The sequence below is a fragment of the Coptis chinensis genome, chromosome 8 (genome assembly GCF_015680905.1).
Source record: "Coptis chinensis isolate HL-2020 chromosome 8, ASM1568090v1, whole genome shotgun sequence".
NCBI lineage: Eukaryota > Viridiplantae > Streptophyta > Magnoliopsida > Ranunculales > Ranunculaceae > Coptis > Coptis chinensis.
The window spans coordinates 84,026,174-84,048,065 of record NC_141463.1 but is presented as its reverse complement, the minus strand read 5'-3'; the positions used below and the strand labels follow the sequence as shown (position 1 = coordinate 84,048,065).

At 35.9% G+C, this 21,892-nt stretch overlaps 5 protein-coding genes across 6 annotated transcripts; 2 read left to right on the top strand and 3 right to left on the bottom strand.

The window, feature by feature from the left end:
- Positions 1 to 20: 20 nt before the first annotated feature.
- On the bottom strand, positions 21 to 2,912 carry LOC147483645 (small ribosomal subunit protein eS26x-like). The gene is made up of 5 exons (XM_086575436.1): positions 2,761 to 2,912; positions 2,578 to 2,670; positions 2,397 to 2,481; positions 2,185 to 2,315; positions 21 to 304 (listed from the first exon to the last, which is right to left on the bottom strand). Exons 1-5 carry the CDS (start codon positions 2,761 to 2,763, stop codon positions 239 to 241), a joined length of 378 nt encoding a protein of 125 aa, XP_086431562.1. The 5' UTR covers positions 2,764 to 2,912; the 3' UTR covers positions 21 to 238.
- Positions 2,913 to 4,606: 1,694 nt separating this feature from the next.
- Positions 4,607 to 8,753, bottom strand: LOC147483644 (phosphoenolpyruvate carboxylase 4-like). Of its 2 annotated transcripts, XM_086577986.1 has the most exons (11): positions 8,116 to 8,753; positions 7,886 to 8,000; positions 7,736 to 7,813; positions 7,575 to 7,643; positions 7,410 to 7,488; positions 7,253 to 7,329; positions 6,847 to 6,942; positions 6,024 to 6,117; positions 5,815 to 5,897; positions 5,390 to 5,471; positions 4,607 to 4,831 (listed from the first exon to the last, which is right to left on the bottom strand). In XM_086577986.1, exons 1-8 carry the CDS (start codon positions 8,196 to 8,198, stop codon positions 6,115 to 6,117), a joined length of 600 nt encoding a protein of 199 aa, XP_086434112.1. In that variant the 5' UTR covers positions 8,199 to 8,753; the 3' UTR covers positions 4,607 to 4,831; positions 5,390 to 5,471; positions 5,815 to 5,897; positions 6,024 to 6,114. The 2 variants fall into 2 exon arrangements, with proteins under 2 accessions (XP_086434112.1, XP_086434111.1); XM_086577985.1 differs by lacking the exon at positions 5,815 to 5,897.
- A 2,684-nt stretch (positions 8,754 to 11,437) lies between these two features.
- On the top strand, positions 11,438 to 16,394 carry LOC147483643 (Nucleic acid-binding, OB-fold-like protein). The gene is made up of 12 exons (XM_086578942.1): positions 11,438 to 11,573; positions 11,686 to 11,787; positions 11,867 to 12,037; positions 12,199 to 12,264; positions 12,811 to 12,876; positions 13,170 to 13,358; positions 13,505 to 13,656; positions 13,830 to 13,920; positions 14,082 to 14,150; positions 14,436 to 14,527; positions 15,494 to 15,557; positions 15,969 to 16,394. The coding sequence occupies exons 1-12, from the start codon at positions 11,511 to 11,513 to the stop codon at positions 16,071 to 16,073; spliced, it is 1,230 nt and encodes a 409-aa protein (XP_086435068.1). The 5' UTR covers positions 11,438 to 11,510; the 3' UTR covers positions 16,074 to 16,394.
- A 632-nt stretch (positions 16,395 to 17,026) lies between these two features.
- Positions 17,027 to 20,903, top strand: LOC147483641 (Tetratricopeptide repeat (TPR)-like superfamily protein). The gene is made up of 2 exons (XM_086580505.1): positions 17,027 to 19,884; positions 19,972 to 20,903. Exon 1 carries the CDS (start codon positions 17,070 to 17,072, stop codon positions 19,614 to 19,616), a length of 2,547 nt encoding a protein of 848 aa, XP_086436631.1. The 5' UTR covers positions 17,027 to 17,069; the 3' UTR covers positions 19,617 to 19,884; positions 19,972 to 20,903.
- Positions 19,886 to 20,884, bottom strand: LOC147483642 (transmembrane protein, putative (Protein of unknown function, DUF599)). The gene is made up of 2 exons (XM_086580506.1): positions 20,720 to 20,884; positions 19,886 to 20,503 (listed from the first exon to the last, which is right to left on the bottom strand). Exons 1-2 carry the CDS (start codon positions 20,882 to 20,884, stop codon positions 19,982 to 19,984), a joined length of 687 nt encoding a protein of 228 aa, XP_086436632.1. The 3' UTR covers positions 19,886 to 19,981.
- Positions 20,904 to 21,892: the final 989 nt, after the last annotated feature.

The following is a 21,892-nucleotide window of genomic DNA, read 5'->3' as shown; positions in this document are numbered from 1 at the left end:
GGTCACTTACTGAGTCAGAATTTATAAATAAGGAATCCTGTATAAATAAAAAAGAAATTCATGTCTAGCAATTGTACTCCTTGCAGATAAACAACCAAAATTAAAAACAATCATCTTCTAATTGAAACACAGTCTGGATTCAGGACCCAAAAGTCAGACACCGTTTTAACCTAGAAACAGAAGACTACATAATGCAAAACTGCAGTTGCAACTGAATCCAAAAGCATAAGCCCAGGTCTCAAGTACGGACAGGGTTTGCAGCTCCAGCTGGGCGTGGTGCTTGGCCAGGCTTTGGTGCGTCATCCTGCAAAACAAAACCATAGTTTTTCAAAAACTTGTTTGTATAATGAGAACCACACACACACACACACACATATAGACTAATTTGCATGCATTGATGCATATGAACTATGAAACATTCACAAAGATGACGCCACGCCAAACTAGAGGATATGCTTCAACAAGCTAACTAGATAACCTTCTTTCAGTGAGATAATTTCCAGGCCTATAATATTTATCTGAACAATCGCTAGACAATTTCAAGGCAAAAAAATCTTTGGTTCTAAAATACAAGCTTAAACAGGTTAAAGATTGCAATGTGATTTCCACATGATGCTAAAATGGAGGAGATGCTTCAGAAGCTAACCGCCTAACACAATATATAACCTACTTACAATTAGATAAGTGCATCTGCTGAGAAAACTTTTATTCTGACCAAGAGCTAGATATTATTAAAAAAAAATAATAATAATAATAACTTCTGAAAATAAATCTTAAACAGGTTAATGCTTGTATAGTTGTATGTGGATTCCGCCATTCAATATACATCACACTGAAGCATATAAAATGACCAACAAAAGGTGTTCATTATTTCTACAGGAAGGGATGTGACACTCTACAGCATATTACATGCCATGGAATTAAATTGTAGTGTTGTTCAATGGTTATTCACTAAGACAGTAAAGTATAAGAACTTATAATTAAGGGAGATAGATTCCATAAATAGGAACATCGGGCAACATACATGTAGTCAAACCAGTAGTCCATACAGGTTACTAGAACTCGAGGACAAATTAAAAAAACAACACAGTAAAAGGGTCATTCACATGGCCAGCAAAAGGGCCACAAGGGAACAGAAGGCTGGACTACACCACAAACCAAAAACAAAGAATCACCAACTAGCCAGTGTGCTCTTCTGTGTTTCTATACATAACCAGACCTTTTACTGGGTCAACTAAACTAAGGAAAGAAATGAGAAACCCACACCTGTGCAGGAGTCCTCTCACCCTGTGGCATTGTTGCTAACTTGCTACTTCCATAATCTTTATCAAATTCTAAAAGTTTTTAAGAATTTTAAATCTACTTAAACAATGAGATAAAATTCTCAAAACATTGTCAAAGACTTGATGCCACATTTGGAGTTGTTAATGACAATTATAACTTAAAAGGGTAAATGAAGCAGTGTATTACAAAACAAGTCTACTGGTTTCGCAGCCTTTGCTGATCTTTATGAAAATGACATCTTCACCAAATTTTAAGAAAATTTCCTAATCCTGGATAGGATATTTGAACATGCAATCAAACACTTCTAAAACAAACTTCGGTCCTCCACCTGAAGTACTGTGTAGCCCAGTCAGAAGGTGGATGCTACTTTAAAGTAGCATTCAATCCTTGCCAAATCATCCACACGACTTCAGGGGCTAAAAAACTAGACTAAGCAGGAAATGTTAATTCAAGTGCATTTATACAACAAATGCATTTATTTTTTGAATGTGTCATTTGGTGGAAGAAGAATCGATGTTTAGTGTCAGTTTGTGTGAGACCAAGAAGTAATGAGACTAGTACCAGTTGACAACTTAGTTTCTACTTTCTAGTTTTATCTTTCTAGTCCTTGACCTTGAGTGTAAATGAAATTGTATTTGGATTCAAGTATAAAACCCAGACATTTTTCATTGGCGCTCAATAAAACATCACTCTTGGAAAGAACTTTTGAATACAAACCATATCAATAAAACACATACTAGTGGTAGCAATACTAGAATATCAGCATCAATTGCATTCAAACAACAACAACATCAACAAATACACAATCCAAAATATGTAGCAATACAGTAAAAACCAACAACGACATACAATCAACCAATAAAAAAACACCAAACAAAAAATTAATATTAATAAACATACCCTGCGCCTGAATCTCTGTGGTGGCTCACGGTTCCTCCTGTTAGTCCTGGAACGAACCCTCACGACATGCGAGTGAATCGCACAAGAAACACAATACTGCATCTTGGCATACAGCTTAGGTAGAGTATACCCTTCAATCAAAATTACCCATCATCAGTAATGATACTTAAAATACTAAAAATCGAAAACATTGAAAATGGTATTAAGGCTACCTTCATTGACACAAGCTTCTTGAACATCTCTAACAGCAGCTTGTTCAACTATGTTCCTCACCAAAAACCTCTTAATAGCCTTGTCCTATTATTATTATTATTATCCAATTAATAAATAAATAAATAAATAAACACAAATCTCTAATATTACAATAAATAAAAATTGAAGCGATCTAATAACCTTGGGGCAGCATTTTCCACAGTTGGAACAACGGATGAACTTGACGTGACCACGACCGTGCTTGTTACGGCCACCATTCCTACGCTTGAACGTCTGCAAATATAAAAAAACATAAAATATTAGTAATTGAATGAGTAAATAGAGTGAAAGAGAAAGAGAGACATATGGGGTTTTGAGGCTAACCATCTTGCAAAGGGTTTTCGGGGTGGTGCAGCCTAAAAATAGACTGCAGAGAGTTCTTCAAGCTTTTCCGGCTGAAGAAAATTAGGGTTGGTCTCGTTTTTGGTGTGAAGAGAGGCGCGAGTGAGAAGGCGAGTTTATATACTTGGGGGAACAAGTGTTTATTTGGGCTTGGGCCTTAATTATATTACCCGGCCCATTCCATCTGGGCTACACGTGTATATCCTCTACTACGATATATAGTTTTGATCAAAATCCCATATAAAATTTCCTTCTTCTACAATAAAAATAACGAAATATAGATAGATTTCTTTAAAAATACTAGCAAGATGCACGTGCTATGCACGTGGTTGACAAACAAATTTATTGGAATATATATATGAAGAAGGTAAGTAAAGTATGTGAATTTGAGTGATGTAAGTATTGGTTAGTGTAACATGCATAGGGACTTATTTAAAGTTTGTTTGACGACCATTACATAAATATTACATTCAAAAGCATAGTGCATTATGAAATTTAGTAGGGGGGTGGGCGCGCTTTTTTGAAGAAAGGAATTGTATCATAAACTTTGACATGTTTTTTGATATTGACAGGTGAGTTTCTGAGGCCAATAATAAGGAATTGAAAAGGCAGAGGGAGACTGAACTTATTGGTTTGAAGCGTAGAGTGACAAAAAGGACCCAAAACTTCAATTGTTCATATAGCAGGAATCCTTCTTTGTTGCTCCCATCACCACATTTTGAGGGGGTGCACGAGGGCAATACAATGAAGCACTACTATAATGTATAAACCAAGAAGAACATCCAGTTATGAGTACTACTCTTGGCATCAAAAGTAAAAAAAAAGAAAAACGAATTCTATACTAACATATTTGAGTCTGGAAATAGGTCCCTAAACCCTAACATATGTTTCTAAGCTAGACTGTGTTTTTCCATCCTCTAAAATGACGATGTACAATATAACACTGGATTGCTTATATACAAACTAATTGGTGATTGAAATCAGAAACTAAACACAATCAAACGCAATTCGAAAAGGATTGAAAAATGGAGAATGAATAAGTTGTCCGTAACAGACAGTTCAAGACAATTAGAAAACAATAAGAAGAAGAGGCAATATCTACCAGCGGTCATCACATGAACTTAGATGATAAAATCGCCTATAGAGTAGATAGATAACAGGACGAATAGGGGAAAAAAAATTAAACATAACACGTATAATAGCTTGAATTTATAGCAAACGCTCATCACCATGAACATAGAAAAATAGTGAACGCATGTAAACTGTCGGTATCAGTAGCAAAGCTAAAGAAAATATCATAGCAAAAAGGAAATTTGAAATGAAGCGCTCAATTTTTTTTGTACAAACACATACATAAACTTGATAGGCGTTACATGACCAAAACACTTATTTACATTGATGAATAACTCAATTGCATACTAAGCATATGGAAAATTGAGATGTATGGAATACTAAGGAACCAGTGGTCTAATCAACATAAATAAGAGGCCATCCATTCAACAACACCCGCCTATTCTCATAGGCATCAACATCTTTTACTTACAATAGGCCAATGATTTGAAACCAACTCTTCAGCGATGTTTGATGTTATTATTCATGACACTGTAGAATTCTGGATAGCCAAATACTACGGGTCTCGCTTTGGAATTTAGTATTTTCAACTTTTAGGTTCAGGTAGTCAGGTGTAACAACACTACATTGCCAACAGGATGTTAGATCGCAACAATGCAACAGTAACAATCCAGTGTATTTGTAAGTTGTAAGTTGTAACTATATATATTGTAGGTATGTAAACAATAATGATGTTATAGATGAGACAATATCATCAGAAGGAAGAAAATCAAACCACCTCGAATAATTATATTGATAATAATACACAAACCCTATCATTATACCTACTTGAACTCTACATCTAATATATGAATAAATACATTGATAGGTTACTGTTACAGGTGCTGAAGGACTTGAATTTCCTAATAAATGATCTTGCTGCTACAGTGCCAGACAATTTGTTGCTTTGAGCAATGGCTTTCGCTTTTCTCCAAATGTTCAACTGAAACAAATAGTTTACCAATACATCATTTCGGTCCACAAAGAGAATAATTATTGATTTGTTATATTAGGAAACAAAATAATTATTGATTTGTTACGAAATGGAACTTATCATGTCATCACCACCTCTGGGGCCTTCATAGTAACCATCTTCATTTTCAATATACATGTGTTGCATTGCATTGTGAAGGGTAAAGAGAACAAAAGGAAAAAACAATCAGCAATAGACTTTTGCTGTCAGTGGGAGCCTTTTTCTATTAGGTTACATGTGTTCCATTACATTAATTTGTGTGTGTGTGTTTTTTTTTTGGGGGGGTGGGATTTGTCGAACACCTGTACCTAGCCCTTAAATTTCATTCCCAGATTCCTAATTGAAGCTACTGCCCAATTAGTTTACAACTTTACATCATGTTCTTTGGAATAGAAAAGCAGAAATGAAGGTAAGAAGAATTAGGATCCTTCTTTGGAGGAAAAAAAACGAAGCTTAAAAGTACTGAAAAATTCGATTTCAAAATTTCCAAACTTCCAATCAGAAACAGTTCAAGATTAAGATTCAAACCTCAGTATGCAAAAGTGCAAAACATAAGCACATCCATTGTTACATCCGAAAATAGTCAGATACTTCAATTCGAGGAATTGTTCTGCAAAGGAGAAACTGGTTATGATCAAAATATATCGAGACAATGCACTAAAATTCTAAACAGTGCATATTCATTTCTGATGTACTATAAAGATTGAGCAAGCTGTATCTTGATATCCAAAGGAATGAGACAACAGATGATATACAAGATCATCAACCAGATCGGCTTTCAGACTGTTAAGAATCCAAGCGGCATGATACTATTAATGAACCAAATGTCTCCCAACACTCCAACAGGGGCACAAAATTGTTGTGATTGGATCTAGATTCTACACTGATTCTGTAAATTGTATTAATATTTAGAATGATGTTGCCGGCCTATAACCAAAACAGATAACCTTTACCTTTAATTTCAAGATGTTTTGGCTGTCAGTAAAGTATTGGTTTGGATGGTTAATCCCAGCATCACAAGAGGTTCCATGAACCGCTTCAAATGTTAAAGTGCATGCCAAGTGCAAATGTATATCCACGTTATTAGGCCACATTGAGAAAAGCTTAATAAATAAGAGTTTAACAATGAACTTGATTTAATAGACAGTTGGGAATTACAAACCTGGTAATGGCGATTCCTAACTTTTTCCATCACGTCTTCCATAGAGCGACCACCAACTCCCATCTTACTAAGTGCAGCTCTCAAGTTCTCCTCACTTTAAAATTTACAAATAAAGTTCATACAAATCTATAATGGTTAAGAATATCATAGCAGATACATAGTTGATGATCAGTGACCACAGTATCACTTGTGAGATCTTTCGTGGTCATGGGGGATACATATTTACAGTAACACATTGATACCTAGTGATCTTCTGTGGAACTGAATAATTAATTATCTAGGTCGCGGTAAGGACACCAAGTCGGCAACAATTTTCTTCAGCTCATTTTGGCTTAACAAAAGCCAAGTACGATAGCAAAATGATTACTTGGGAGAAATGTGGACGCGGAAGCAAATATTAGTGAATATTTCGCTCCCACATGTTCTCTTTCTCTCTCATCCTCTGATAAGGGCCAGAAAGTGAAGTCGAGTTATAAGAAAGTCATATCTGTTTATTACACAGTAGACAGTCTCCTTTTCATTTCTATTGAATCACACGGTCCCGTATTGTTTTGCCTCATTCCCTACCTCTTCTTGCATATTTACTCTCCTATAATCAATTCAATTTTTTCAGTTCATGTAAGAAGTGCTTTTAATCTTTCTTTATCTATCAGCTAGGAAGGAATACTCAGACCCAAGGTATAGGCAAACAGTTGGTTAATTTGGTCATATGTTCGTCTTAGGGTATCAAACCAATCCAGGCATACTTTAGAATTTGTTAGTTAATAGTGAACAAATTGTTTTAAGCACTAAATAAGTTAATTCAAAGCGTAGAAAGCCTCACCTTTGCAGTGACATTAGAATTTCCATCTCGATCGCCTCCCATCCAAGAACCAAACTTTATTGGTGTGCAAGTCAAGGGAAGTGGCTTTCCAGTATGCTGAAAAAAAGAAAGAAAGAGCTGAGTGAAACACTACTCCAAAAGAATGAGAAACCTATAGCAAATATCACATATTCGCAGCACAGTAGCATCAGAGTTACCAGCATAGCAATGAGAAAATAAGTTCCAATAGCCAAACAATTAGGCATGATCAAAAGATTCTACACAAAAATATATATGAATGAAACAACTTAAAATGATGCATAGCCCTTTCACAGAACCTGGCAGATGGATTGCATGTGCTAGCCAACCCACGAAGAGTACGATGTGGCTCAGTTAGATCCAAGTAACCTGGAGCTGAAGTGTGTACCTTCTTAAGAGCATTGCTGACACGCCGCAGATAACGGGGCACTGCTCGCCAAAGAGATTGCTCCACAATGTGTAAAACTGAGTGTGAAGACAAACATCTATTATACAAGAAGAACTAAAAACAGAAGATAGAACATTATCTCAACTCAGTAGTTTACCAGCCCTAGCTTCATCTACTGGAGTGGGCTTGTGGCGCCTGAGCTCATCAGTCTGCCATATTGCAGTAATCTCTCTCACCTACCATTATCAAACAAGTCATGGGTGTAAATTGCATAAAATCTAAACCAAGTCTTCCATGACAATAGTTAATGATAGGTATGTACCAAATCTTCAATCAACATATCTCTATCTTCATGGCTAAGATCAGCGCGAGCATTGTACTCCAACAGGTACTGCAAGCAAAAGACATCTTTTATAAATCTAAACAATGTGTTAGCATAAATCGATTACTACAAACTATATACCACCATACTAATCATCTTACAGCGATTCTGATGTGTTTGTACTGCAAGGTGCGCCGGTTTATCTGTGTGGGGTGAGCTGTAAGAACAATCTCCACCACCTGCAGCAAAAACTGATCAACACCACAACCATATTCCTCTTCAATTTAGGAAAAGAAAAAGGAAAAACAAACCTGTTTACAGACTGTGTCATAGAGATCTTCGGGAGCAATCCCACTATGTATCAACTTATTAAAGAAATCGTCACAAGATTCAGACAAAAAGGGTACATTTCGCGCCTTACGTACACTGTATGCAAACATTAAAGATATCTCAAGTCATGCAAGTAAAAAAATAGAAAACAGATCAAGTGGATGCCTGTACTAATTAGCCAAGAAGAAGTAGTGTAATACAATCAGATTACCGGTGGTGGGTTTCGGCAATAGTCATGAGATTGAGATAACGACTGAATGCTCTAGCCAGTGTAAGAGCATCTTCTAGTGTCATATTTGATATCTCCGACTTTAACTACTTTTCAAGCACCTCTGCCGTGTCTTCAATCCCTGCCGTCCTCATATTGAGAGCACTCTTAATAGAACATGCCCAATTCATCAGTTCAGTAAACATCAAACTAATGAAGAAATAGGAGAAAAAGACGAATTCCCACATCTCAAAACAAAACATTATACACATAGGGTGACATTGCATATTTAATTTAGTAGTACTCAAGTTCTTAGATCAACAAAATTTCGGCAAGTAAGTATAAAACAGAGGAAAAAAGATCAAATGCAAGGAAAAGTGCAACACTAACGTTTCAAACAGCAAATTAGACAATATATAGAGACAATTCAAATAAAATAAGAAAGACTCAAAGTGCAAAATAAACAGAAGGTTGAAAAAATGGTGGAAAGCATATCAACTTCAAATAGTGACTGAATCGCCATTATTTGAGAGAGAGAGGGGCGCATATGAAGAAGAGAAAGATAGATATGGGAGAGAATGGAAAAGAATCGGTTGGTATTATCTGATTATACTTGTCATTTTCTTAACCTCTTATTAAATAACCCAATTATTGCTAATTAAATGAAATTTATTGTAAAGCGTACAATTCAGAATGGCGTGGATTTGGTTTTCTAATATACTCCCACATGAAAAGACTGATTAGCCCTATTTAAAGGTGTTAAGCAATTGTTTTATTTAAAGACAATATCGGTACTGAAAATTTATTAACACATAAAAAGACAAAGTAGTCCTCATTAATAAATAGCTAGGCATCTGATTTTATTATTCATCAAGGGTATTATGCGTCAGAAAAAGTGCCGGATGAATTTAAGAGGCCACGATCATTATAGATATACTAGTAGTAGAGATTGTCTTTAAAATAAAATGTTAAGAGGCGCAAAACTTTATTATGAAGGTAAACAAACTTATTTTGGTATACATAAACAACACAAGTTCGCATTTATTTTCAACATCTTCGGTTCCATATTTGCCCACTCAATGAAACATTTTCAAAACTTCTCAAATTTCAATTCATTTAGAATAATAAATAACGGTTTTAAAGAAGTGTACAAAGATTTGTGTGTAGTGCGAGAGTTATCTTTAAAGTTATTTAATAAAGGCACTACTTGAAGAGAGTAAACCAATATTTTACTAGTTCTCAAAGTTTTTAGCTTTATGTTATCAAGATCAAACATAACACCTTAACAATTGCAAATATCGACTCCACAAAAAAAAACCACAATAGGAGATACCATAGCAAACACAATCGACACTAGAATGTTGTTGGTTAGACTTGTATCTCTAAAAGATGCAACTTTTGATATACAATTGTGGGCACATGAGCCGGCTAGAAAATAGACGCATAATAATGATGATGAATAATGTACAATTCGATCTATAAAGAAAACTCACAAAAGACATGTTATTTGTTGTATGTTTATAGATACCATACCAACCAAATTGTTCTAACTAATTTTCACAACCGCAACAAGGAGCTTTCAATTCAAGTACTTTCATAAATCACAACTAAACATTATTGGGTGAAAAGAGGCTCCCTTCAAGAAATATTAGTAACTCAACTTTCACATAACATGAATGAGGCTCCATAACATGAAATATTACTAATGTTACTGATTTCAATTCAAGTACTTTCAAAGAAAACAATGCTCTCCTCGATGTAGGCATGTGATAGAAGTTGATTTGCCGTTTTCCTATTAAAATCACCTCAAATCATAAATCCCAAAACAGGCATCGTCGTCATTGTGGGAGTATGCATCTTCTGCAAGTGTGAACCCATCATATCCTTGGAAGAATGCCAAATTAGTGGAATTCTCTGAAAAAGAAAATGAAATATTGTGAGAACAAATGAAATAATCTCTAATATACTATTATAATGAGGATGTAAAGTTATGGATGGTGCTATTGAGGAGTTTACTTATTTCATACTTAAAAAGTTAAAATTATCAAGATTACGAGAAGAAGAAGAAGAATTGTAGTTTTGACTTTTGAAGAAGATGAGAGAGATGAGAGAGAGAGCTAACACTCTCTTGCTATAGAAATTGACACGTTGATAGGCATCGTGTTGTAAGCCAATACAACCAGATCAGTGATCCCGCTGGTTCGTACGGCTTATTCAATTATTAAACACACTTAGTAACCAAAATAATCTCAACAAACGATATACAATAATATATATAATAATGTTATTCACCAACTTAATCAACATTTTCCATAAAACCGACCAACCTCCATTTAGTAGCTTTCCAAGTCTCCACACATCACTTTTTTCCCACTTAGTATTACTACCCCATTACCACCACCGTCACCTTATGTAAGGTTTTTCTTTTCATTTAATGTTTAAGCAGAAAAATGTAAACCATATAGGTAAGAGAGTGAACAAAGAAGTGAGAATGTGGTGAAAAAAGTAAGTAGAAAATCAGTCTTATACTCATCCTACGAGTGGCAATAAATATGGTGAACTTTTTTTCTACAACAAAAATAACAAATTTTTTTAAAAAATATTGTCCTTCATATGAAAAGTTTGGAGACGAAAAGGAGGGTTGATTTTATGGAGACTGTCCAAATAAGTGGTTGCCCCAGTAATTATAAAAATGGATTTTATGTGGCGGGCTGCCAGTTTTCATGATTAAGAGGAATTAAAATCACGTATTGGTGGCAATCACTGACACTCTAAAGAAAAAACAAAAGTTTCACATACATATCAATGTTTCAAAAACACAATTGCGAATCTGCTTCGAGAGCAAAGAAATGGCGTTGAGCATTTCAAAATTGCTCATGATGTAAGTTGTTTCTAATATATTTTCTCATTTATGTTATTGTGATTGTAGTTGTTGAAAATGTTAAGTGTTAGGTGTCTTTTATTGTCTCTAAGTGTTAGTGTTAGGTGTCTTCCATGTTAAGATTAGAGTGTGTGAGATGAGTGAAGACATTTTCAATGCTATAAGGACAACTGAAAGTTATAATCTTTATATGTGTGTTTCTAGTATTCGTATGGAAGACGAGTTAAAAACACATATTAGCGACAACACAATTTTGGGAGGTATGGGGGGAAAGATACAATCATGTTTTCTCATCCATTTTGTTTTTGTGTTTATAATACTTTAACCTTTAGAATATATATACCCATAAATCTCCTGCTAACTAACATTACAGTGAAACATCTTCAAATAGAGTTTTGACGCTTCATCGATACCAGAGTTGAAAGCCCAATGAAAACAAAAGCCCATAGTTTAAAAGCCCAATAAAAGTCTATACAAAAGCAAATGAAAAGTAGTAGAAAACAGACCGCAGCTAAAAATGGAGTCCAAGCAAAAGCAAGCAATCTTGTCTTCTCTATGCAAGCATCTCTCATTAGACCCAGTAACATTCTCAAGCTTCAGTCTTTTACTCATTTCTTAAAAAAAAAATTTACCAGCTTTTCCGCTTTCTAGTTATTATAGTCTAATTTTTATTTAAAATATTGATTATGCAGAAAAGTTTATCTGATCAAAGTGTTGAGGGGAGTGATGTTAAGAGCTTGTTTGTAAACATTTTGAATTCATCTGGAAAAGATGGGCTTTTAGAGAACAACGAGGTATTGTATTATATTGGTTTTGTTGAAACTTTAAACTAAAAACCTCAATGCAATGCAATGCAATGATTTTTGTGTGTAGGTGTTGAATTGGATTACATTTGCAGACAGTTTTGTTAAAAATTCTGATGGATGCAATGAGTTGTTAAAAAAATTAAATGAGGACTTGATTGTGAAGTCTGTTCTCTTGGGGGACGGATTTAACCCTTCTGCAGCAGATGTTGTCGTGTTTTCGGCTGTGCATTTGTTTGTGGTATGTGATGATCATTGTTTCGCACTTTGTCCTGTCGTTTTTTTATTTATTTATATTGAAGATATCATTTGAATGTCTATTATACGTTTGAAGCATAAAATACTTTATTCCCATTGATATTGTTGTTTACAAGCTTACTATTTTGGAATATGACTTGACAGATCGGTCTTACGGCTACAGAGAGGGAGAAATATGTAAATGTGCTAAGGTGGATGGACTATATCCAGGTATTCAAATGTGTTAGGTTTGCATATTTTGCAAGCCAATGATTTACTTTTATTTATTTGCAATTTCTCAGTTTTCAATATTTCCTAGTCTGGTGTAAATGCAACATTCAGTAGATTTCGTGCATTTTCATCACTTACTAAATAATAGTAGCAATGGCAAGTAGAGAACAATCAAGTATTTTTCATTTTTTTTTATCGGAATCAAAAGGGGAAGTAGGATGTAAAGTTTCGAAGGGTAAAAGCAAAGCAACGAATACAAGCAAACAACAAAAAATAAACACTAATGCTCAAAACATTCTTCAGCTCATGAGACTTTCCCATTTGAGAACAAAGTGGTCAAGAGGTACATCTCAAGTCACGTCTAAAATTTTTGAACAAACAAAGATGCAATCCCATCCACTCTAGAGGTTTTTAAATTAATTTCTAACAGAAGGTATGTATAATATTGAACCTTTCATCTGAATAGTGGAGTGTTACCTTTCTTAATGTAAATACGCATTGGTTGTCAGTAATTTCTCTCACCTTATTGGTATTTGTTTTTTGTAGAACAAGGAAGATCTTTTGGAAATATTTGAAATAGTGCCAGTGGAGAAGACCTGCTTTGATCCTCCAGTGAGTAATCTTTACATTAGATTAGCTTTCATGTAAAATGTTTGTAACCGTTCTTGCGTTTTTTTCCTACATTTTATACATATCTACTGCTCCTGAGTTAGTCTTGGTGCACTTAGATATTTCATTTTGTGTTCTTAGAAAAATCTGTTATATGCTTGCATACCTGTTTAGATGGAATGCTAAAAGAACATTTGACCAGTTTGGGACTCCTTGTCATACCACATTCTCTACTTTGCTGAAGTTGGAGGAAGTGATGTGCGCACTTGATATTTATGTTTGATTTTCTTTTGTAGGTCTTGAAAGATGGTTTTAAAGTGGAAGCCAGTTCGAGTTCCAAAAAGAGTGTGCAGGGGCCAAAAACAGATGAGAAGTCAAAAGTAGACTCGAATTCAAAGAAGACCGATGAGCTGGAGGCCATCTCAAACGCAGAGATGAATGATAAGCTAGAAACAGACACAAGTTCAAAGAAGAGTGCTCCTAAGGTAGCCTGCTTGTTATGTTGTGTTGCAGTTCTTTACGTTCCATCCTTTAGATGCATGATGTCAATTGTAGCTGTGTTAAGCTCTTTGGTATGGTCGTTATAATGTCCACACTATGACATCTTGCTGTGTTTGTTTGGATCTTCCAGAAAAAGGGTGGGTCAGATGGTAAAGTTACCGAGGAGAAGAAAAAGGCACCAGAAAAAGAATCAACTGCGAAGGATGTTGAAGTTAGCGTTAGTTTGCTTAATATACAAGTTGGCCTTATTCGCAAAGCCTGGAAGCATCCATCTGCAGACAGGTATACCCAATAGCTTTCCTCTTGTTTTTCTTGATTTAAAACTTGTTTTTACATTTTGATATTACCATGGAGGCATGAAGTCATTTCATTATGGCAATTTGTGTACATAACTACATATCGGTAGCTTTCATAGTATTATGATATTATCTTGTAACCACCTGAATATTACACAGTTTACTTGTTGAGGAGATAGACTTGGGAGACGGTGGCATTCGTCAAGTGGTCAGTGGTCTTGCAAAGCATTGCAGTCCAGATGCATTGCTGGTAAGAATATAAATACTCCTGCCGCAGTTAGCCATTAAATCATTTTTTTGGCTCTATCAGACTTTTAATATATTTAGAAGCTTCACTAGACTTCCGGCTTTTGGTTTGTTAATTGATCAAGTTACATTCCAAAGTTCATTTAAGAATGATCTATCTTGCAGAACCGTCGAGTTGCTCTGATTACAAACGTGAAGCCTGGAAAGCTACGCGACGTGGCATCTTCCGGACTGGTATGTCTTTTTATCACAGCCTGTCTCAAATTTGCAATGTCAGGAGCCTTTTGTATGTGTGATGGAGCAAAACTTTTCCCTTCTTAAGCCGTCGATACTCCTATACAAGTTCTTTCTAAATCCTTAATAACCCTTTCATAGATTTTCGACACATCTATATTCTCAACCAAAAATGATCAGTTGGTCCTTTCTAATTGAGTGTACTATTTTATACAAAGTAATGCCAACATGATGAACAAACACGGTTAAGCTTGTACATGTCATACTGACCAACTTTAATTTCAGGTGCTCTGTGCTTCAAATTCGGAGCAGACTGTTGTGGAACCTTTGCTTCCTCCAGAAGGGGCCAAAATTGGGGAGCGTGTTACCTTTTCAGGGTAAGCCTACTTCCAAAATTACACATTTAATTACATGTTTATGGAAGAAGGTTGAACTTGAATTTGAATACATATTTGGCCTAAAAAAGTCCATGTTGAAACTCATCTGACAGAAACCAAGTCACAATGGAATAAACCTTATATTATCAAATTGTGTAATTAAATAATTTAGTGTGATTTCGCCATATGTTGATATGCGAAGAAAGCTACACTTGCTGTTTGAACATATAATTACCTTGACATGTGTAATGATCTATGAATATATGGCCTTACGGAGGTTCTAATTGTTAGAGATATAGGTTTAGGATAGTCATTTATGTCCTATGTTTGGGCAATTTTTTTTTTAGGTATAGGTTGTTTTAGGGTTTAGTTCTCAAGCCTTTTAATAGAAGATTATCAGTTATCTTTATCAGTTTAATAAGAATGCAATGTAGTCCTATACATTAGCACTAATAAGTACCCTCTAACAATTTACTGATCTGAGAGTGCGATGAGTTGAATGATTCATTAAATAGAAGAAAGTGAAATACTCGAGTATTGTCATCAACATAGTGGAACCTGTTTATGGCAGCAATCTTGTTTTTTTAATCTGCTTTTGTATCTGAATGTACTCTGTGTTTGTGTGTGTGTATGTGTGTGTGTGTCTGTGTGTTTCATTATTTCGGGTAAGTTACTTACTAATACTATTACAAACGTTTTTGCACTCAATGAAGATGCTCTTTCAAAGGGTCAAAACACTATGTCAGAGGGCATACAACTGTGTGTGGTTAATAACTGGCAATGGACATATTTAACCTCATTCGAGTCATTTTCCAATAGTCATTGATTATTACTGAATGTTACTATCTTGTTGAACTGCCTATTCTCATTGAAAGCAGACAACTAGACAAGCAATACTTTAGAAGGCTTCCTTATGTCATAATTCTTGAAAGAATGAAGTCTAACTCGTGTTATTTGTCCATTTAGGCACGACGAAAAACCAGAAGATGTTCTAAACCCTAAAAAGAAACAGTTGGAGAAGATTACACCGGTATGTATTTTTGCTGTGTTGGTTTCTGGCAAGCAATCCTGGATGACTTCATTATATGTAGCGTTTTATATGAAGAGGGAAGTAGATTCTAGGTTTGGCTGTGTTTATTTTTAATTTATTTAAGCATGTCTCATATTTTATTTGTTGCAAAGTTCACACCGATTTTAAACTTCAAATTGCTGTGATTTGTTGCGACACCTCTCTACCAGGACAACAAGAACCATATGAAACACAAGCTATACATACTCAACCTAGCTTAGGTAGCAGTCTTTTACGTTATATTATGCTTGGGGTGGCAGTGAAAGAATTTATGCTCGGTTGCTACATATAGTTTAAGTTCTTCCAATATATTGCATTGGTACAAGATGTGCTTTATATATAAAACCGATGATTTGTATTTCATGGATGCAGCATCTTCATACGGATGACCAGGGTGTTGCCACTTTTAAGGGAATACCATTCATGACATCTGCTGGACCTTGCACATCTTCCATTCCTAACGCAAGCATCAAATGAGCTTACAAAAAGGTGAACAGATAGAAACACGGAACCTTGCGTATCTTTCAGAGGAATCTGGTCTACTGTTCATGCTTTGCATTGGGGTTGCCCTGCATATGCTTTTGTCTTGAGATCTTCCAAGTTGCATACGGTCGTTATAAAGTGTTAGTGTGTTAATGTTAAAGATGATACAAGTGTTGTATGGCTCACAATACCGTCTTTTTGATACAGAATGAACTCAAATGTTCAGTAGGTTGCAACTACATTGAGATTGCGTTGGAAGATTGTTGAAGAGATAGTAAATTATGAGCTTAGATCGCATAAACCGTGTTTTTTTTTTTACAACTTGTTCTATTCCATACAAAGTCTGCCTTGAAAGTTTTGGTCTTCACGTCAAAGTCAAGGTTATACACATAACAAAGTGGGATAATGAAGTATGCGTTCCGCTTCGTAGTGTTTGCTTGTTTGTTGTTTTGGTTTTCCAGCTGCTGAAATGAAAATCTGCTGGTAACAAACTAAAAGCAGGAGACCTATATTCCATACTACTTCCCCCAGTCCTCTATTCCTGCACTTCCATTGCCTTCTGTTGCTGCATTCGTCAAACATCAATAGAACTAGCGTACAGTGAAAATGTGAAATGGCATTGCTTCTTGTTGATATTATTACTGCTTTACGTAAACAACAAGGACCAACCCCATATTCAACGACGGGTGTGTGATTTGGTTGGTTTCTGTCTTTCAATCCTCATCTCCTCTTCGTCTCTCTCTCCCTCTCGCTCACGCCCCACTGCCATGCAGTATACTATTTCAATTACAAATTCTGAAATCTCAGTCCATACCATATTATTTCCCACTGCCATGCAGTATACTATTTCAATTACAAATTTTGAAATCTCAGTCCATACCACATTATTTCGCAACATTAAATTTCAAAGCATTTTGCACCCTTTAATCTGTTCACTATTTTATAAGTTAGCTGAAATAAAAACATTTACATCCAACCACTAATATTGACATGCATTTCAAATATTACGTATCTCGAAAATGTTCTACATTTTGTCATTCCAAAAATATATCATTACCCAGCACAGCTTCAAAAACAAAAAATTTAGTAAAACAAGGCCATTACTTAGAAGCTCTTCAAACATTCCATAATCAAACACCTGATAAATACACATTCCCATCACTTCTAAAAGCTTGTGCTGCACTTTCATACCAAAACCATGGAAAAACACTCCATGCAAAAGTCATTACACTGGGTCATCAGTTTGACCCATTTATTGCAACTTCTCTTGTTAACATGTACGTAAAATGTGGGTCTCTTTTTAATGCAGTTAATGTGTTTGTTAAGGTGTCTGAAAGTGAAGTTTGTGTACAAGATATTACTCTATGGAACTCTATTGTTGACGGGTACTTTAAGTTTGGATGTTTTGAGGATGGTATTGTTCAGTTTTGTCGAATGACGGGGTTGGGCATTAGGCCCGACGCGTATTCTCTTTGTATTGTACTTGGTGTTTGTAGTGAGTTTGTTCTTGGGAAACAGATTCATGGATACATTGTTAGGAATGTGTTTATGTGGGATGCGTTTTTGGAGAGTGCATTGATAGATATGTACATGAAATGTGGTTGTCCAATGTATGCGTGGCGAGTTTTTGATAAGTTGGAGGATAAGAGTAGTATTGTGGTTAGGAATGTAATGATAGGTGGGTTTTGTGAGAATGGGATGTGGGGGAAGAGCTTTGAGCTTTACTGTCAAGCTAAGAAGGACAATTGCAAACTTGGGTCTGCAACATTTTCAAATGTTATAATGGTATCTTCGCATGCGGATAATTTGAAATTTGGTATGAAGGTTCATTGTGATGTCATGAAGTTTGGTTTTGAGTGGGAACCTTATGTTTGTACTTCTCTTGTCACAATGTATGGGAGATTTATGCAAGTAGAAGATGCAAAGAGAGTCTTTGATGGCGTACTAGATAAAGAAATTGTATTATGGAATGCAATGATTTCAGCGTGTATTTTTAGTAATTATGGTCATCAAGCTTTGGAGAATTACATTGAGATGAGATTTAGTGGGCTTCAATCCGATCATTTCACTATCACTAATATTTTATCAGCATGTGGTACAATCAATTCTTATGATTTTGGTAGAAGAGTTCATGGTGAAATGATCAAAAGGCCAGTGCAGAGTAGTACTGCTGTACAGAGTGCACTGTTGACTATGTATGCGAAATGTGGATACAATGAGGATGCCAAATTGGTGTTTAGTACAATAAAGGAAAGGGACACAACTGCTTGGGGATCAATGGTATCTGGGTTTTTCCACAATATGAAGTATGAAGAGGGCTTGAACTTGTTCAAAGCTATGCAAGCTGATGGCGTGAGATTAGATTCCACAATTGTGACAAGCATACTCAGTGCTACTGCTGCGCTGGAGCATGCTGAATTAGGTCGTCTTATCCATGGTTTTGCAATGAAGAATGGTATGAGCTCTGATGCTTTTGTTGGTTGTGCTTTGATTGATATGTATGCAAAATGTGCGTTACCGGATGGGGCTGAAAGTGTGTTTTCTGAAATGCCTGAAAAGAATTTAGTGGCTTGGAATTCTATAAGCTGCTGCTACAACCGTAATGGCCTTCCTGAGCTTTCCATCAGTTTTCTTCCACAAATTATACACCGTGGCTTAACTCCAGACTCTGTATCCATTACCAATTCCCTTGTAGCAATATCCTCACTAACAACACTGCTCAAAGGAAAGGCTGTTCATGGCTACTATATAAGACTCTATATTCAGTCAGATCTTCAAGTAGAGAATGCATTACTTGACATGTACATTAAGTGTGGTTGTTTAAAGTACGCCCAATGCATTTTCAATAACATGACTAGTAGAAGTGTAGTGACATGGAATACGATGATTGCTGGCTATGGATCTCATGGGGATTGCTTAACAGCGACCAGATTGTTCAGTCAGATGCGAGCAAATGGAGAATCGCCTGATGACATTACTTTTCTTGCACTTATTTCCGCTTGCAGCCATTCTGGATTGGTTGCTGAAGGAGTTAGACTATTCCACTTAATGAAAGAAGACTACAGGATCGAGCCTAGAATGGAGCATTATGTGAATATGGTTGACCTCTTTGGCCGTGCTGGTTATTTGGATGAAGCTCATAATTTGATCCAGACAATGCCTATTAGACCTGACAAAAGTGTTTGGTTGTGTCTGTTATTTGCTTCTCGTACCCACCGTAATATAGCCTTTGGAGAATTAGCTGCTGATGAGCTAATGCAATTGGAATCAACCAGAGGAAGCAATTATGTTCAATTGTTAGGTTTATATGGGGAAGGGGAACTGTGGGACAAGGCAGCAAATTTAAGGGTGTCAATGAAGGAAAAGGGATTGAAAAAAACTCCTGGGTGCAGTTGGATTGAGATCAAAGACAGTGTTATTGTGTTCCTTTCCGGGGATTCCTCTTCTCCTTGGACGTTGGAAATTTACGAGTCATTAAGCAGCCTTAAAAGAAACATGGAGGGTGATGAAAGTTCACATGAAGTTATTGCACTGTGACTCTGTGAGTGATATTATACTCAGAGCCGTCACTCTCAACAGAGGCCATTGCCTAATGCTGCACTAGTGAGCAACGCCTCATAAGAGAAGGTCAAATAGAAAGGGGTATCATATGAGCAAAATTTGTGGAAGAATTTGGCTTCATTGGACCATCAATGTATTCTCTGGTACAACAGGACATCTCTCTAGTGAGTTTACTATCCTCGCCTTGGATAGTAAACTAGAACGACTCGAACGCACAAGCACCGTTGGCTGTTACACAGCATCTGTATGACCTTCTGTTTCTTAATTGACACCAATAGTTAATGTCTACAATTAAACCAGTCAATTTACATCAGTTTTTTATTTGAACCAGATGCATATTGTCAATGGATACAACATCTTGTGCTTGATTGTGGCAACTCCGATTTGAATCCGCCATCAGCAAGATCAATCCCATACAGTACCCAAACTATGGCCATAGATGACAGTAGCATTGGTATAGGCCCAAACAACCATAGCAACAAAGGTAAAGTGATATAGAACATTCTATGGCCTATAAAAGAGAACAAGAAGCCTCTCTCCATCATGCCTTGCACATACCCTGGAGGAAGCCTCGACACAGCAGCAAGGATATGGGCATCATTCAAGCATCCAAGGGCCATTGAGCTGCATAGAAAACCAATCAACAGAAATATGGATGTCGATGCATACTTCAGTGCTAAGATTCGGCTGGACTGCAAACCAAAGTATGAATCCTGGAGGAGATGGCTTGCTTTGTATGTATTGTTTGTGAATGCTGCCAAGCAGATGTTTAGGGTAATAGCTATTGTAGCGGTCAGTATGGTGATCATTAAGGTGTTTCTCAAGCTTTGAAGAGACAACATCAACTTCTTATCATTGGTATCCTGCAGAAGCAAATTTATTATTCTAGTTAAGCAAACAATCTCATCAGGCCTCTTCGGTATTTATTTAGCACAGGAGGTAACAGTGGAACTCATACTAACTTTTTCTTTTCGTTGATGAACATATATCTAATTCTAATACCTCAAAGACTTTAGTATGTTAGCTAAGAGGAATAAGAGAACAAACAGAAGCTTGAACAACGTAACTATAAGACCTACCTCTGTGATGCTTAGAACCCACAATCTTTTTCTTATTCTGTTGATCCAAATGCTTCTAAGATGGGGCTTATTCTTGCAGATATGCCATAACAAGCCATGGTAGCCTAAAGTAAGGAAGAGACTCAAGGGCACCAATATGGTGTCCAAGTAAAGAAGCAGCTCCATCTTCTGGGAAGTAATACGGAGATGGTATGGCTGCAAAGTTGCAGTATATATATGGGTGAGTTGGCCCAAGTAACTGTACTTCGTCCAATGGCAGAGGTTCCATGGAGTGGAATTTAGGTATAGACTAAAAATAATAACAAGATAACTTCAGTGTGTAATAGAGTTGGATACACTTGTATATTACATTCGCTTATATCTAACTGAAAATGGCTTATATTGAACACAGGGTATGATGATAATATGATATGCTGTTTTCGTTCAAACATGCATGATATCCAGATCAGCCTATTAATTGTCTCAATTGTACATGAATATGTCTGAAAATAGTAAAGAAAGCTTCATTGGGTAATCAAGTAACTCCAAATATTTGGTGTTAAGTGGCCTAACCACTAATTTTAACTTTGAAGTTTTAACACGTAAGCAAGTACACGCTTTTGTATTAATAAATCACTTGAACTTTAAAAAGTGTTGCAAAACTAGTCCACAAATTTGTTACGATGATGGTTGTTAGGTGATGTAAAACTGAACTGCTCTCTACACCATCATTTAAATAAGGGAGCCCTTTAAATAATACATCTGCTTCAGTTTCATATAATATTTTCAATTATGGTTATCAATTGGATTATTCAATTCAAAATCATAATGGGGTTCTACAAGGATCGAAATGTTAATATGTTACAAGTAAAATTAATATGCAAAACTATGAGTAGTTTTTCCACCCAAAAGTGTCATGTTTGTTAAAATGTACAAATCCCCAACTGCTTTGGAGAAACTGATAAAATTTCCCCCCTCTAGCAATTGATGTATTGAAAAATGGAATATTTAATACCTTTGTCATATTTGGTTGAGATAATTAATATCCGTGTTGAGGAGATCACATCCACAAAAAATCATCCAATAACTCATTGTGTAGGTCCATGTTTGGAAGGACAGTAAAATAGGGAAGTCATTTAGGGGTGTCAAGTTAGCGTAATATATATATATATATATATATATATATATATATAT